General features: G+C 23.7%; 2 protein-coding genes across 14 annotated transcripts in view; one reads left to right on the forward strand and one right to left on the reverse strand.

Annotated features, from left to right (window-relative positions):
- LOC112596908 (ensconsin-like) overlaps window positions 1-11,192 on the reverse strand; it is a 36,065-nt gene extending 24,873 nt beyond the window's left edge. For 3 of the 13 annotated variants that reach the window (XM_025342756.1, XM_025342755.1, XM_025342761.1), the window contains exon 1: window positions 5,910-6,007. In XM_025342756.1, the coding sequence (XP_025198541.1) occupies window positions 5,910-6,000 (91 nt within the window). In that variant the 5' untranslated portion in view covers window positions 6,001-6,007. Of the gene's footprint in view, window positions 1-127; window positions 547-2,835; window positions 2,956-5,909; window positions 6,008-10,952 lie in introns of those variants that run through there. The other 10 variants (XM_025342758.1, XM_025342757.1, XM_025342760.1 and 7 more) reach the window with 6 other exon arrangements.
- Window positions 11,193-11,555: 363 nt separating this feature from the next.
- On the forward strand, window positions 11,556-18,368 carry LOC112596921 (acetyl-CoA acetyltransferase, cytosolic). The gene is made up of 9 exons (XM_025342791.1): window positions 11,556-11,850; window positions 14,945-15,066; window positions 15,181-15,293; window positions 15,430-15,629; window positions 15,840-16,069; window positions 16,143-16,331; window positions 16,487-16,649; window positions 17,994-18,156; window positions 18,215-18,368. The coding sequence occupies exons 1-8, from the start codon at window positions 11,805-11,807 to the stop codon at window positions 18,110-18,112; spliced, it is 1,182 nt and encodes a 393-aa protein (XP_025198576.1). The 5' UTR covers window positions 11,556-11,804; the 3' UTR covers window positions 18,113-18,156; window positions 18,215-18,368.
- Window positions 18,369-18,490: the final 122 nt, after the last annotated feature.

Raw genomic sequence — 18,490 nt, forward strand, 5'->3', positions numbered from 1 at the left:
TTTTAAAAAGACCAACACAGTAAACACAAAATGGTATATTATATTTATTAGGTAGGATTGTAACCTACATAATTATAACAGAAATAAACTTATAAAACTATGTACAATACATCATCATGAACCTTACATATCCAAATATTTCCCTGAGGCCCGAGATCCGCCTGCAGATATTGTTTTCGAAATGCAAATCTCAATCCATTCAAGTCATCCCTAAGTTGATTACCGTCCATATCTAGCACGCTTTCTGGCACCAACAACAAATTATCGATCCCTTCTTCGGGACCGGTTCGCCTGCTATTTTCGCCACTATGTCGGTAATGTGGTACCCTTAATAAACCCGCCATAGTAAAATCCGTCGACCATGTCACGTCATACACCACATCATACTTCGCACGATTAAAATTAGAACACTATTTGTATACATATATATATATTAAAACTTGTACTAATGTACGCACGTGCGAATCGATTGAAATTTGATAGCGTTATGACTCCTAAATCGCACTACCAGATTACCAGCGGCGGAGCGACTGGCAACTGAACGATACGAACGACACTTACTAACCTACTGAAGCCTGAAACCAGTGCAGAAACCGACATTCAGCCGGTAGCGCGGCTGGAGGGGACGTATAACTCTGCAGTCGATTGATGATGTATAATAATATATGATAAATATATATACTTTTGAACATCGCTTTCAAAACGCTAACCAATTTTGCAAGGTATAATTTACAATTAAAAAGTACACTGAGATAAACGTTTATTATTACAACTGACTACGAAGATTATTACGATCTACTTATACATCATGTACATGATTAATAAAATTAGAAAAAACACTTAAGGATTTTTTGTTTTTTAAACGAGAGCGTATGTTAGTTATCATTTAAAATCAAAACTATATAGGCGATAGACCTATATTATGTATTATTAAAATTATACATGACTGATTATTATTGTTGTACATAGTGCGTATCACCAGTGCATGAACACATTTCACGTGATTTTGGAATATTTCAAAATTTTAACAAGTTTATATAAGTAACCTATCTGGAATTATCGTTTTAATTCGTACACAAAATATATAATCGAATGAATTGAGACTTGAATAATAGTTATTAAAGAGATGAGCAATTTAAATTTTCACGATTTCAACTAAATAATAACACAGTATAGTGAAACTTTTACGCTTAAAAAATATGACGTATTTTAAGCGTACATAATATTTTAAATCTCAGTTGGGGGTTTTAATTTTTAACATTATGTGTTCATAAAATGAATAATCAAATATTAGATTTAATAAAAAATAATTAATAAATAGAGTAATGTTTAAATATGTTGTAGTTAGCGGATTCAGATACTAGATAGGAATTAACATTATAATAATACAAGGTATAAGCTAGAACATAATAAATAGTAATTTCATCCGTGTTTTAATAAGTAATAACTTAAAATAGGTAATATAAAAATTAACAATTTTAGGAAATCAATTTTTCTTAAGAAAATATATAAATTGCATTCATTAAAAAAAAAAAAAAAAAAAAAAAATAATGAGTTTAAATACAATAGTTATATATTAAGTGGTATTAAAATTTAATTACTGAACTTATAACTGTACGTATTTACTTTAAGATATAAGTACCAACTACCTACTTTATTTTTATAAATTAATTATAGAATTAATAAAAAATAATTTGATTATATGATATGATGCTAATATCAAAAGTAATAGTCAGTATTACCACTACTTTTAAACTTGAAATTTATAAAAAAATAAAAATAGACTTTTAATATAATATTAATTAATAGAAGATAATTTCCCGTTGTATTTATCAACTAAATACAGCTAGACACCGATTATTACTCATCACTTCATTTGGACATAGATACATGAACACGACCCTGACCCTGGTCAGTCTGGTTGGGGAAGTGTATTATAAACCAGTAACGCCATGAAATGAGGTCAGAATGTAAAACACGAAAAAAAATATAGCCAACAGATGTAAATATCTATAAGAAAATATCCATGTAGATAACAGAAGAAATAACATAATACAACACAGCTTTAACTTTTATCTTGACATCACGTACTGTGAGGTCATCCTTATATTATACTTTCTAATTCTAAATCTTCACTATAATTTACATCTAAAAACCACTCACTAAAATGGGTATATTAATATTAATTTACATTAATCGCACATTTTATGAGGCATAAACAAAGGTTCTGCATCAAAATGATTCAAGAGCCACAGTTTAATTACAAATTTCAAACTGAAGTACATAATATTGTACAAATAAAATGATTAGTAATTTGTATATTATCTACAAATATAAGGTTATAACAAGCAACAATATTTCCATGTTTTTGAAAAGCGAAATTGTATAGAAAACAGTGGAATACTTCAAAACGATTGGACACAGTTACGGTCCATCACCTTTATGTACCACGCTTTTCATCGACACCTTCAATTTTCTACAATTAAATTGGGACACTTTCTAAAGATATATCCAAATGTCGTAACACATTATGATTGACGTATATTTTACAAATTAATTTATAAAAAGAATAAAAGATATTCAAATTATTGTTCTGTCATGATATGATGAACACTAAAGTGAAACTTGAACTAAAGGTGATGTTTGAATTATATGTTTATATAAAACTAAGAACCACGCGAATAAAATAATTATGTAAAGATACAAACACTAACGACTTTGATGTCTGAAGATTACTGAACCTATTAAATACCCATAGTAAATTTGTCCATTCTTTCTATCTTTTTAGTATGGCGTTTATAACTTAATTTTGAGAATAATATAAATCTAACTTACTCCAATTCTGACTGTATTGATTATTTGATACCCAATCCATTTGTAATACAAATGTGAGAGCATGATTCATAGTTAAACTATTTCTTACTTATTCTTCGTATAACGTGTAATATAATGGATTACTCACCTGAAAAAAAATGTTTATATTATTAAATTGGCAATAAATATAAACCATAACATAAAGGGTTTAAAATAAATTAAAGGATAAGGATAACAATAGCTTATAATAATACAGTATTAACGATAGTATAATATATAGGCAAAAGGTAATTTCAGATTTTTAATCGACTCAGAAATTCTCAAAACATAAATGTATTTCAATAAAATATTTCTACGCCAAGTTCTTTTGCTTACAAAAATAAAAGTGTTAATATATAAATATACAATATATATATATATATATTTAAATGACAATAAATATCTGAAAAATAAGTAAAATTTGTATTGTGTATTTTGAATTTGTATCATATTTAAAAAATAATTTAATGTTCAGTAATAATTTCAAGTAACAACAGTTATTCATTTTTTAACAGTAAAATTGATTTTATCAAAAATTGGGAAGTATTGCATATATAAGTGAGTTTTTCCGTACTTTTTTTTTTGTGTTTCATGATTATTTTTTAATAGTAATAGAATTATTTTTATTTTTGAACTGTAATATTAACTGTATATAATTTGCTTAGTCTCAAAGTTGAAAATTGAAGCATTTGTTCTACTCTGAAGGCAATGACAAACATAAAAAAATAAAAGTAACTGTTAAATCAAATTATTCATCACTCGATTCAAAATCTAAAATAACATAAATGGTTTATGCGAAACTAGATGAAGGATTAAAAGATGTACTGAATAGTGAATACTGATGACTAATATAATGATTAATGAGTAACAACAAATAATGAAATGTATAGATAAATAATAGATAAGTGTTGAATGGTTATTTCGATTATTTAAAATAATAATTAACTAGGTATATTATGTACTACAACAAATGTAGACGGCTAAAAATAAATGATAGAAATGTGTTAAAAAACACTAAAAAACACTTTACATAAACATAATAAAGATAGGTATGTATAAATAAAAAATAATAAAAAATTGTATTCAAATAAGTGTAAATTTATGCTAGAATTTTGCATAGAATTATAAAATTTGAATACCAGTTATCAAATAGAATTTAGTATCTATGTATTATGTATAATAATATAATTTTAAAAATAATTTATAACTCAATATGGAGTAAAATATACTAGAAGTTAATAATCTTAACCTAATTAATATTATATTAAGACAATAAAAATAGAGTATACGATATATACTTCTATACAAACATCCATTTTAATTACAATGGATCAAAATATATAACAGAACTTTATCAAATTTAAAACACGAAATAGATTGATACTTGAAAGTATGCTGGTACTAATTGTAAATTTCTAAGTACTAGGTACAAATTATTGATAAATAAATTACAGTATGATACTAACTTAAATGACAACATTTGTACCTATAATTTCTATTATATTTGTTTGTTTTTTGGCATATAATTAGTTTATTTCTGGAATATAAAATTGTCCTTAAATAGATAACCTACTACTAATCACTATATTATGTAATTTGACGACTGAAAATTAGATTATCTAAAAATTAAATAATAAGTAACGTATTTACTGATTTACATTTATTATGACCAACATTTGATTTAGTTAATTGATTATATTTTTTTAAATTAATATATGATTTGTAAGAAATAATTATATTATAAAATTTAATTAATTGTTTAAATATCAACGCATCATCGTTATAATTAAATTTATGTATAAAAATTAAATAGAAAGATCAGTCACATTAGTCACACTTTGTAGATTGGTTATTTGATTATATATACAATATACGTATATATAAATAACTATAATCAACAAGAAATCTTAAAATAAATGTCTGGAATAGTAAGGGTTGACTTGCCCTATGCAGCATAAATGGTAAAAATAGATTTAGGAATTTGAGATAAAATAAAACATAAAAAACATGAAGACAAAATTGTAGCGCATGAATTGTATTACTGTCAGTTATGTTGAATTGATTAATATTAAAAGGAAAATTGTATTTTAATAATAAATATAAGGTAAAATAATATAAAGTATTATTAAACAATAATCAAGCAAAATACAGCGATAAATAAGTAAAATAAACTTACAAAGACAAGCTCATAATAAAAGAACACACGATTATGTTTAGATGCATGAACATTACTGAACAGTTGAATTAAAACTGGTACGAGTGTATTGTGCTGCACAATCCAAATAAATATATACAATAACTTGACCGGAAGTACGCATATGAACACGTAAAATAGGTAATGGTGAGCCTGGCTGTTTTAAAGTATACTTCCTAAATTTTACTATAGGTAACATAATAGTGTTATGACGATCAAAATAAATTAATATTATATGTTATTATTCTGTATGTATTATTTGATGCTAAGAACATTTTTTCATAATTATTTTTAAAAAAAAAATCAGTAGAGTTCCTAATTGTTTAGTTATATTTTAATCGGAATAGTTTAAAACTTATTTTATTGATAAATTCTAAACGTGTAAATAAATATTAGTCTTTTTAGTGAAATTACTTCCCGTAAGGCACATGCAAAAAATAATATAAGGTTCTGTTCAATATTTTATTGATATTTTTAAAAAAAAAAGTCTTAGACGTGTAACATATTCATAGTTTCAAAGAATATTTTGTAATTGGTTATAGTTACTTAATTTAAATGGTACAACTATAAATATTTAAAATATTAAACAGTTAACGTTTTTAAATTATTGAACGAGATTATACTGAAATGACAGGTTCGTTGAGTAATTAATAAATACTATACACAATAATAACTATTATATTAATAATTATACAGTATTATACGTGTTTGAACAATGTTATAGTAAGTAAAAATTTCTAATTTTAAAAAGTGGAAAATACAGATTATAATTTAAGATATTAATTATAAAAATAACATTGAAATTCAATTTTAGAAAAATCTACATTATTTTTCAAAAAATAAAAAATAAATAAATAAATACCTTGAATCGAGTTTAGTGCCAAATCGTTAGGATTCACGAAATCAAAAAATAAACCAGAATGAAAAGAATACAAAGATCGGTTTAATTTCATATTTAAAAATAACTGATAACTGAAATTTCAGTATAATTAGAAAAATAAGTACATTTTTTTTTTAAATTGAATTTAAAATATAAAAAAAACCTAGTAGTTAAAAATAAAATAGTTTACATAAAACGTTTGCACAGTACAGTGGTTGAGTAACTACTGAGAGGAGCTTTGAAGAGTACTTGTCTATAATGTTAAGACTTTGTTTATTAAACATCTTATAAATTGATTGAAATATGTGTAATTGTTTTGTTACGATTAAATCAATAATATATATTTTTTAAATAATTATGTACAGTAGACAGTATTACAATACATTTAATTAAAACATAATTTATACTGCATAATAACAGTCAATCAATTATTTCACTAGATATAATACATAATTTTCGTAAATATTAAAATTAAAATGTTTTCATAAGCAAACAAATTATGCATAGTTATATTTATTATACTTTTCTTTTAATGTATTTAATAATACCTAATATTTAATTGTTTTAATATTATGTGTTTACACAGATTGCAGCCTGCAGGCTAAGTTTTTAAATTACGCAGAATCAATACTTCCTATTTTAAGTATATATTTTTTTCAAAATAAAAAAAATATAATATTTATAAACATTTTTTTTTTTTACACTGGGACTGATAAAATTAAATTAAAGTAAAAATAATATTAGGATAGTTAATTAATACTTTGAAACTTTGTGTAAACTGAACAATAAAATATAAAATCATATAGGTATATATAGTATTTTACACTTATATTTTTATTTTAATATTATTTAATCAAAACGGTTTGATAGTACAAAAATTTTGAAAAAGAGAAAAAATATAACACGAAAATACCATGTATAAAACACTGAAAATAGTAATAAAATAAAATCAGTTAAAAGCCAAACACAAAGGCGTGTGTTTTACGACCTTATATAATAATGGCACTAGACATGCAAAGAACTAATCAAATAATGGTAAGAATTGAACGATACTGTCAATTAATCTATATTACATTCGATGAAATACTGAAAAAACTTTATAAACGTTAATGTTTTATTTTATTTTTATACTTTATAAGCACACTATCAAACTTAATACATAATTTTTCATTTTAATTAAGAATTTTATTTAAATATAAAATACATTATTATTAAAATGAAATATAGATATTGAAAATACTGATTATTTGATCATAGATACAATAATTTTAGTATACTTAATATTATAAACTGTTTAATAATTCGTTAAAGATATTTAATTATGGGCAAGCTCTTTTCCTTTCATAAAATAAAATAAACTTAATTTATATATGTTTACCAAACCTACCTATTATTAAAAGCTATTTAATACTCTTTACAATAATAAATTGAAGAATAATTCTGTAAATAAATCAATTGAGTAATTAGGTATAATAGACAGCACAATACAATTAAGACCACCATACATTTCTTAGATAAATAGTCAATTAATAATTACATTCATGAATCAGATACATTTTGCAACAAAACATTTCTTCAAAAATATTATAACTTAATAATGTGACACATTTAAAATCATTCATTTGAAGCAATGAAAATTATGCAATATGACTGAATGAATAATAATAAATCTAAATCAAATACCTAAAAAGTAGAGTATGTATCTCTTTTTTTTTAATAAACAATTTATAATATTATTGATTAAAATAAGCATAATATGATAATATATATTATTTTAAAATAGTTATTTGAAGAAAACAATCCTCCAGTAACGAAAATGTATTATTCGTGTATATATTACATTTAAAAAATAAAATACATATGCACATTTAAACAATTTATTACTAAACATCATCACTTTTAAAAAGTAAAATAATCAAAATAAAATGTCTATAATTCTACTAATGAAATAAAAATTTAAAAATTAATTTAGAACATAACATTTTAATTTTTTTTTTTAGTAATGACTGAGAAGGTATATTTATTTAAGGAATAACACAGTATTGTATCAACTGATAAATAAGATAGAAAAATATTTTTTTGCATGAAACAAAATGAAAATAAAATGTACCTCTCATATCTACATCATAATTAAAATATAAATTATTGTCATAAATAATAAAAATAGTAAATAATGTGTTAAATAAATTTAATCATTCAAAATAGCATTGATATCTATATTGAATGTTATTTAAAGTGTATTTTTTATTTTACAATGCTAAGTTTGTACAGTCATACTTTATCAGGTGTTTATAAGGTAAATAAACAAAGTTACATTTAAAGATAGATAAATAAATATGTTTAGACAAGTATTTATTTATCAAGTTGTGAAGTAGTGAATAGCAGTATAAGCTGAGAGTAAAAAAATAATATATATTATCATTTTAAAATGATAGAAATTGTATAAGTACATTTGATTCACATTACTAGATTAACAAAACTCACATTAACCAATGCTCAAAAATCATAGCATTATTTCATAACATATATATTATCAATAAAATTTAAAATTTAAAAAAACATAATACAGTAGAACCTTGATTATCCAAACTAATTATTGGGATCGCACTTAATCTGGTTATGCAAAACTTTGAATATTGGAAATTTAAAAAAACCACAAAAAATAAATTTTTATAACTCAGTTAGATATTTTATATTACATATTTATTGTTATTATTATTATTAATAATAATATTATATTTTTTTGACAAAATTATCAATATAAGTGCTTCAACAAGTTTTAACATTTGAATACGCTAATAGTAGTTTGGATAATAAAGGGTTTGTATAACAGAGGTTCAAATAACCAAGGTTCTACTGTATTAAAATCAGCAACTATTAAAAAATTTCCAATACTTGGTTTCACAAATGTTTAAATGTGAATTATACACAATTTTAACGTTTATTTCAATTAAGTGAAAATATTTAAGCTAACATAAAATTAGAACTACTTACAATACACATTTGTGTTATGCATTAGATAGACAATAACACATGCGAATAAGACATCCTCTTAATATTTAGACTATTGATGAATTTAAGATTTTTATTTTTCAAATTATTATAAAAATAATTCCTTTCTCATCCATACACCATAACTTTTATCGCAATTAGTTCTCTTATCACAATTACCACAATTCTTTATCATTTCCATATATTGAGTTCCAATGCACCAATTTTTAATTATTATTATATTATAAATGTGTATAATGTTGTATTAGAATATAAAATATAAATTCACCAAAATTTTAAAATCAATTAAATTTCAATTATCTTTAACAGATAATTGTCAACAAATCTTGTTTACCAAAAAACTGTTAGATTGTAGCATAAATTGAATTTATTATTGAAACAAAAATTAAATATTTAGCATATGATATGTTAACATATTTTATAAAATATAAATTTATTAAAAAAAAATAAAGAAGTTTGTGATGATAAGAAAATGGAAAATTTTGAAAGTCTCGGATTACATTATTATGACATTTTAACAAAATAAGGTAGTGATACTGTTAAATGATATATAATAGAAAATTAACCATAAATAATGATACTTGAAAAGTTATGTAAAATTTCAATAGGTTATTGTATATCTACATATTATATAAATGAGTTAGATAATCTACCAATAATATTTTGTCTATTATATATTATACTAAATACCTATTAATTGAAATATTTTAACTCTTTAAGTATTTACATATTCACCTACTTAATAATCAAAATAATAATTTAATAATTCAATAAAAATAATAACTATGCATATTTTACAATTACTTCTACCTAATAGTATATGTAGGAAATACATACATTTGAATTTTGTATACCTATGCTGTGTTCAAAACTATATATTTGTTTAAAATTTAACTAGAAAACATTGAGTTATTTATTTAAATAATATTTTATACTCAGGAACTTAGTTTAATAGTTTTCCACTTAAAAATATTAGAGATTCATGTTATGTAATAGAATGATAATTTAAATAAATATATTATTACTTAAAAGACAAAAAGAATATTTTTGATTGTTTGAATACTTAAGTTTCAAACAAATTTTACTAAAATAATTTGATAAAGAATGTTTAATTTTAAATTCAATTATATAACAATTTTGGATATGATATTCTGTACATGCATTGTATTATATAAATTTGAATGTTACACAAATGTCCAGTTAAATTAGATGTTGACTATAAAGTTGCTATGGTTACAGTCAATAATATACCTATGAATATGACTATATTCAGAATATTGACACAAAATAATAAATAATAATTATAAACTAAGAATAAAAAAATAGAAAAAAAAATTTGATTCTTTGTGTTAGGCATTGCTAAGTGGTTAGTAAACAATGTATAAAAAGAGTATAGAAATGCAAGGTAGGAATTTCAATATTTTTCCAGATATTGAATTTTACACAATAAATGTTTTTATTGTATCTAGGTATAATTGAATAATTCCTACAATAATATTGATTCTAATTTCATATCCACTGTCTGGGAGTGATATTAATAAATAAGGAGAAAATTTTTTTTGATTTTTAGTAAGTGGTTGAGTGGGAGAGGGTAACGATTTTACATTTCTAGACAATATACTAAGAAAGTACAAAGGGTAAATCGGGAACCGTTGGGTGAGGTCTATCAGGATAATCTAACTAGGATTTGGAAGTTGAACATCGGGAAGAATGGATTGGCGGAACGCGCATATATTCACTGTCAAAGGGCCGTGTCCATAAAGTCGCAATAATTTATAAAAGACCAGGCAGAGCTAAGAATCAAGCAATGAGCATTACTATTTACTGTTGCCTTTCAGTATTTTTGTACTGATAAGTGAACCCCTAACCACGGAGGTGGCGGCGGACGGGCGTCCGCATTGCGGATTCCCGCTCCGGCCGTCCACTCATCAACGGAATATCGCGTTTTACGTCCGCGACTCTTCTTGAAAGCTGAAGGAAATCGTACATAGATTATAATTTAATTACATTTACCTGAATTTATAGAGGGATTGGAAGTCACCCTGACGAACTCTGCCATTTTTCGATACTGACTGGTCCTGAAATTTTGGCAGTGCCGCCACGCGAGATATATAGAAACCGACGACGACTAAGCGTACTGATAATAGAGCCGTCAGTGTTCCGTTTACGGCATTTATAATCGATGACAACGCTAACGACGAATACCGACAAGAAAATATGTATTATACTATTATACTACAATTCAGCTAAACACTTGAAAATTAATAAAGATTAGAGACAATATAAACTATAGTTAGGAAAATGACGAAATTGTTATGAGCAATCGATGTGTTTCGTTTTCACTTCAACTTATACGATAATATAATATGATATTTTCACTCGCACCGTCTGAAATAACCATGTTAGCATTGTTAACCATTGTCACAAACCGCGACCAATACGATAATTTTACATACATATTATCATTTTTGTCCTTTGACGATAAGACTGTTATCAACTAACAGTTGTTTCTACGTTATCACAATTATTGATGACGTGTGTGATACCGTGGTATTTTAAATTTTTGATTATCGTACAAGTTTATCTTTAGTTAGTAGTTACTAGTTACTAATGCTAACTGCTTAGTAGCAGGTAGTATTTAATTATTATAGTATTATTAGTATCTTTTAATTTTTTAATTTGTTAATTAGTCTTTAGTGTGAACAGTTTTACTCACTTACTGTAATTAAGTGTAATTTTATTGTTATCTCGATTTTATTTTGTATAAATATCAATACACTTTGAAGCAATCCAAATAGTCTTGTGCTGGACTTGCTTAAGTTTACAGAACAGATTTAAATAGTCTGAGTTAATACCTGATTAAACATGGCTAATGAAGTATTTATTGTATCTGCTGTTCGTACACCAATAGGTAAGCATTCAAATTATATTTAATGAATCGTTTATATTAGAAAAGTATTTAAAATTGTCTTTTAATTATAAGCTCTATACATTTTTCTTTAAATTGAGTTTGATAATTATTTGTGTAAAATAATAATAATAATAAAAAAAAAACAAAAACAATTTAATTATGGTATATTTACTTTTTTTTATTCATTACTAAAATTATTCTATCATACCTAATTAAATACAATTTATTTTTATCTTTAAATACTATACATTTTTACTTTTTATTTATTAGCTAAATATAGATTTATAACTAAACAATTTATGCAGCTTATGTTTTAAGCTTGTTTTAATTAAGTGATTGATTAAATTACATTCTTAAATATTAATTTGTGTAAAGGTTTTTAGTGATTTTTATTTTCAACTTAAGAAAATAAAAAACTTATTAAATTTTGTTTTATTTCACACATATTTTAAATTGAATTATTCTTATAATTTAAAATTTGTATTTTGATCATTTTATATTTTTTTTTATAATTACGTAAATTTACAATTTGAATTCATACATTCTAAAAATAAAAAAACAAATAATAATAATTTATAATAAGTACCCAATAAATTTGTCATCCACTATTATTTTTTGTGTTAATAATGCATATGTGCATTATATTCTTATTTTTTATTTTAGTGTCTAATATTCTAGGGATAATCTCAAATCCCTCAAGAAAATAAAATTATTTTTTTGTATGGTCCTATAACACTGTATTTAATTACCTTAAATCATTTAAAAGAATAAGTTATTTATATTGAAGATATTTAAGTTTGTATTCAATTTAAATAACTTAATATTTATAAGATATATTATAGTTATTTGATTATTTAAAAAAAAAAAATGTAATGAATAAAATATATTTTAATATATTTTTGAATTATATACTATGTAATTGTTTTCATTAGTTTAATTACTATTATAGTGGAATAGAAATTCTTATAATAATAATCTGTTAAATACATTTTTAATGAAATAAATTAAATTTTTAGTTAGTCTTAAAAAATTGGTAAGAATTATTATTATTAAATGCATCAAATTGTATATTTTATGGTGTTAAATCATAAAATGTAATATGTATAAATAGTGTATAATGTATAAATAGAATCAAATTGCTTTACAAGTACTTTGCTATTTAATTAGATATTTAAATTGATATAAACTTAATAGTTTTTACCTATAAGTATACAATATATTTTTTGACGACTTAAGTTGTTAATATTTATTTTTAATTGGTCCAATATGCTATCTACCTTAAATATTTTATCTACTGTAATTTTATTATAGTTTAGTATGATATCTACCATATGCCGTATGCTGTATATTATACATACTTTATCATTTTGCAATTAAGATTTAAGTTTAAGCTTTTATTGAAAACCCAAATCATATTATATTTATATTTTATACCTTAGTAAGTTGGGTAGGTTAGTAGGTATACCTTTATATTATACCAATTCAGTGTGTGTTTGTGAGTCGTGTCAATTATATATGTGGTTTAACTAATTTATTTATTATTAAATATTATTTAATAATTATCATTATGAGTTTGTCAACTATGAGTTATTTATATTGATACATAATTCAAAATGAAGAGATGTACGAAAATTGTTAAAGTATATGAGGTTTATTACCAATCGATCAAACTTGTACAAAAATTAAAAACCAAGCAATTTGTGGTAGTGAGTTAAAAAAAATTCTGAAGAATAGTTGAAAATGTGATTCAGAATATCATACTTCACCATCATAAAATGATGGTAGATAGAATATTTTTGGTATATAGCATACTAAACCATCAAATGTGTGGTAGATAGCATATTGGATGAGTACCTTTTAATTATATTTATATAATTATTATAGGAATACTTTATCATGAAATTTAGAAATTTTTGATAGTTTTATGTAATAAATTGCCTTTATTAGCCATTAATTCTAATAGTGTCCATTGCTTATGAATCTATAGATAAAATACATAAGTTATATTATTATATAGTTTAATAAGACCCAAATTGATTTTATGATTTATATTTTTGATTATTAAACTTAAAAGTATCTAGTTAATAAAATTATTATAAATTATTGTTGGATTTATTCTAATAACATTAAAAAATAATAAATATAATCTAAATTTAAGTAGTACTTATTAAAGTAAATTGAACTTTTAAACTTTAAGATAATTTCATACTTTATGCAAATATTTTAATTATGTTATATACCTAACAATTTAACATTTTATGATTATGATTATTAATTTTATACTAATAAAGAATACCAGATTTTACAATTAATTCTACTAATATTTCACTCTATATTATATAACAAGTAACATTTATCATATTATTGATAAAATATTTTATTTTTATTACTCCAGTTATTACATAATAGAACATCATTAAATACAATGATTATAATGATGTTGCATATGTTTTTTTTTTTAATCAAAATATTAAAAAAATATGTTTTTACTTTTATTTTGCATATAAATGTAAAGTTACATTTTACAAAATTATTAAATATTAAATAAACCAGTAGTGGTCCCTTAACCATGATTTTAGTAGTTCCTTAAATTAATCAATTTCTAATACAACCTTGCATTAAAATTAAAAAAAAAATAAGTATTGCTCTAGCCTACTCTTTAGAAATGTATTTATGAACTTTTTTATTTCTCTAATTGTATAATAATAAATAATAATGTATTACATTTGTTAATTAAAGTACCTACAAATTACAATAGTATAAGTTACAACACAATATTGAAACTAAAAATCAAATAAAAAATTTAAGTATACAATGTCTATTATTAAGATTAATAAATACATTTTAAGCAATATTATAACTTATCATTCACCATGTGTGACCTGTGGTTTATGATCACATATTACTATCAAGACATTTTCAAATTTACTTAGACTTTTTTTTTTGATGTGTTATATGATGAGTTATTACTATGATATTATGATGTATGATATATTATATCTAGTGTATGTTTGTTTGATTTAATGAATAATTTATGACAAGATTCATGTTTGGTTTCTAATTGAATTTAATTAAAATTATATATTTACTATAGGCTCATTTGGTGGTTCTTTGTCATCTTTGAAAGCTCATCAACTAGGCTGCGTAGTGATTTCAGAAGTACTTAAAAGAGCTAATGTAAATACAGATGAAGTATCTGAAGTTATTCTTGGACAGGTAAATAAAACATATATTTCATATTATTAATATTTAATATTTGGTAATAAATGTGTATGTGTAAAAGATATAAAAATGTATAACATGTGTGTTTTATTTATGAAAATTTGTTAGGCCCTTACAGCTGGACAAGGTCAAAATCCAGCTCGACAAGCTTCAATAAATGCTGGAATTCCAATCACTGTACCCGCTCATGTTATTAACATGCTTTGTGGATCTGGGCTAAAGTGAGTTGAAATTCATTTATTATCTATGAATAATTATTACAATTTTTATATTATCTACATAGAAAACTAAGCAGTAAGTTCTGTAGGATAACAATTCTTTAAATTATATGAAAAAGAATAGGTGATTGTCCCTTAGGGCTGTGGTTCTTGGATACCAGGCAATTAAATGCGGAGATTCTTCAATTGTCATTGCTGGTGGTCAAGAAAGCATGAGCAATGCTCCACATGTTGTCAATTTACGATCTGGGATCAAAATGGGTAACACAGAATTGAGAGATACAATGCTATGTGATGGATTAACAGACGCATTTAACAATATTCACATGGGAATTACTGGTAAGAAATCACAAAAAATTATGTATCTAAAGATATGTTTTATTTTTAAATTAGTTGAATCATTAAAATACTTATATGATTATGAGTTTTTTTATAAACAAATACAAAGTAATTTTTTTTATATTGTCTATTACGCATGTACACTTTAAATCTTGGTTTAGTGTAAAATAATTAATTAATTAAATATATTTAAAAAAAATTTATTTTTAGCTGAAAATATTGCTGAAAAATATAATATTTCGAGGGAACTTCAAGATAATTATGCTTTTGAGTCTCAGAAACGGACAGCAGAAGCTCAAAAAAATGGTTACTTCAAAGATGAAATAATACCAGTTGAGGTGAAAGTACGACGGAATACCATCATATTTGACACAGATGAATATCCAAAAAATGATACTACTTTAGAATCATTATCTGCATTGAAACCTGTTTTTAAATTGGTATGAAAAAAATTAATGCATAAACTTATATTATTATTTTAGAATTAATTGGAATGTTTTTATTCCTATTTAGAATGGAGGTGTAGTTACAGCTGGAAATGCATCGGGAATAAATGACGGTGCTGCAGTAGTACTTCTAATGAATGGAGAAGAATGTAAAAAACGAAATTGTACTCCATTGGCTAAAATTGTAGCTCATGCTGAGTGTGGGGTTGATCCAAAAATAATGGGTACCGGACCAATACCTGCTGTACTTAAGACAGTAGGTGTAAACAATTTCTAATTAGTGCCAAAAGTAATTTTAATAATACATTATATAATGTATTAGCTGTAACCTACAAAGTATACAAATAGCTGTGCGGATGCTTAACATATTTTACAGTGAGTAATAAACTAAAAATGTTATTACGTTCTCAGGTTGAAAAAGCTGGTTGGACAATGGATAGCGTGGATATTTTTGAACTAAATGAAGCATTTGCTGCACAATCAATAGCTGTAGTACGTGATTTAGGATTAAATTCAGATAGAGTAAATATCTACGGAGGTGCTATTGCATTGGGTCATCCAATTGGAGCATCTGGTATGATTATTGTTTTAATTATAAACGTTTAAATACAACTGAGCTGTAATACAACATAAAAAGTATGTTAAAATGTTTAATGCCGATCACAAAACTTGATTGTCATAACCCCGGGATGATACATTATTGATTTTTCTGTATCCAAAAGTCAAATAAAACATTTTTATAGAAATTTATTTTTCTTGCTTGTCAATTAATTTTAAAGTATTTTTTTTTTTCAAAATTCCTACGAATGGTCTTTTTTTGAATAGTTGTGCGTTTTATTAAGAGCCCGAGCTTGTCATAGGTTTATCATTTCTGTCATAGCCTAAACATTTTATATGTCATATTATATAATTATCTTATGTCAATTGATTTATTTGATCGACCATTCCAAAGATTATGTTTAATAATTAAAAACAATTTTATTTTCACAAAAAAAATGTTTTTTAACTAAACATTATATAATTTATATTGAATTAATTAACAATATTATATTATGTATATTGCATTGTCCATAGGCATAAATTATTGATTTATATTTAACCTTTAGAACAATTAATAAATAAGTGTTCAGAGACACCAAAAGTTTATTTATAAATAAGTGAGTGGGTGGGTATAATGTAAAGAAAAATAGGGACCTCAGTTTTATTGTCTATACATTTTACTAGGTTACATTATAAGTAAAACATACCCAGGTAGCTACTGGTTAAGTAATAGGTGCTCATTAATTATTCATTACGCTATGTTATGTACTAAATAATGTTAAATACACACTACACAGCACATACTAGTACACTGTTGTATTCAATACTTATATTTTATTTTAAAACATACCAATGATTAAATTATATCATTAGTTTTAGTGTCAATGTTTCAATGTTTGGTGGTTATGGCTTATGGGCAATGAAAAGTTATTTACATTTATACAAAATGTAAAACTTGATTAAGAAATTAATATGTTTAGGTATCATTAAAATATTAAATCTTTAAAAGGTATTAAAAGTGGGGTCTCTGCTCTTTCGAATGTGCTTGTTGTACACAGTTAAGGAATTTGTGCTCTACATTGTGTTGAAGAGAAATATTTTTGTTAGTAGGTGGGTGGGTGGGTATATTGAGTCAAAATAAAATTATCAAGTGTTTTAAAATACATTGGCGCCCCTGACAATGTCTGTTATATTAAATTAATATTTCTAAAAAAAAAAAAAAAATTAAAAGTATAAAAATTGAATTAACTTCTAAAATTCAGCACACTTAATTATTAAATTTTAAGTTATATGAATTGTAGTATTTATAAAATTTTATTAAAAATGCTTTTAATTAATTAAGTAAATGTGATTAAATTTCCTGATCTATTTAATTTAGGTGCTAGAGTATTGGTAACTCTCGTACACATCTTATTGAGAACTGGCAAAAAACGAGGCATAGCGTCCTTATGTGTTGGTGGAGGAATGGGTATTGCTGTTGCTGTTGAGACATTATAATCACTAAATACTTAATTGTTCTCTGTATAAGAGAACATCAGACTGTAAGTTACATTTTGATTAATGTCTAAAATTATTATTAATTCATGATTTTTGTTGCAGGTTGCATTATTGAGGGAATATTTATTATTGTGTGTCACATAATCTAATCAAAGAAAATTAGTTCTGCTGAAATCAGGGTTGATAAATTTTTTTAAATCTTATTTTGTATTTAAAATAGAAATGTTTTTATGCCAATTTTTTTTTTTCGGTTATGAATTATGATCAAGTTTTTTGTGTTTATTATTGTTAATAATTATTTTATTTTAGATTATTATTACGTTAATTCACATTGAAATATTAGATGTTTATTAAAATTTATTTTTAAAAACGTTATTT

Source organism: Melanaphis sacchari, unplaced genomic scaffold (genome assembly GCF_002803265.2).
Source record: "Melanaphis sacchari strain LSU unplaced genomic scaffold, SCAv2.0 Contig36_pilon_pilon, whole genome shotgun sequence".
Classification (NCBI taxonomy): Eukaryota; Metazoa; Arthropoda; class Insecta; order Hemiptera; family Aphididae; genus Melanaphis; species Melanaphis sacchari.

Coding starts and splice junctions, on each gene's coding strand:
- LOC112596921 (XM_025342791.1), top strand. CDS start 11,805: ATGGCTAATGAAGTATTTATTGTATCTGCTGTTCGTACACCAATAG. Junction 15,630..15,839: donor TATTCACATGGGAATTACTG/GTAAGAAATCAC, acceptor ATTTATTTTTAG/CTGAAAATATTGCTGAAAAA. Junction 16,070..16,142: donor TGAAACCTGTTTTTAAATTG/GTATGAAAAAAA, acceptor ATTCCTATTTAG/AATGGAGGTGTAGTTACAGC.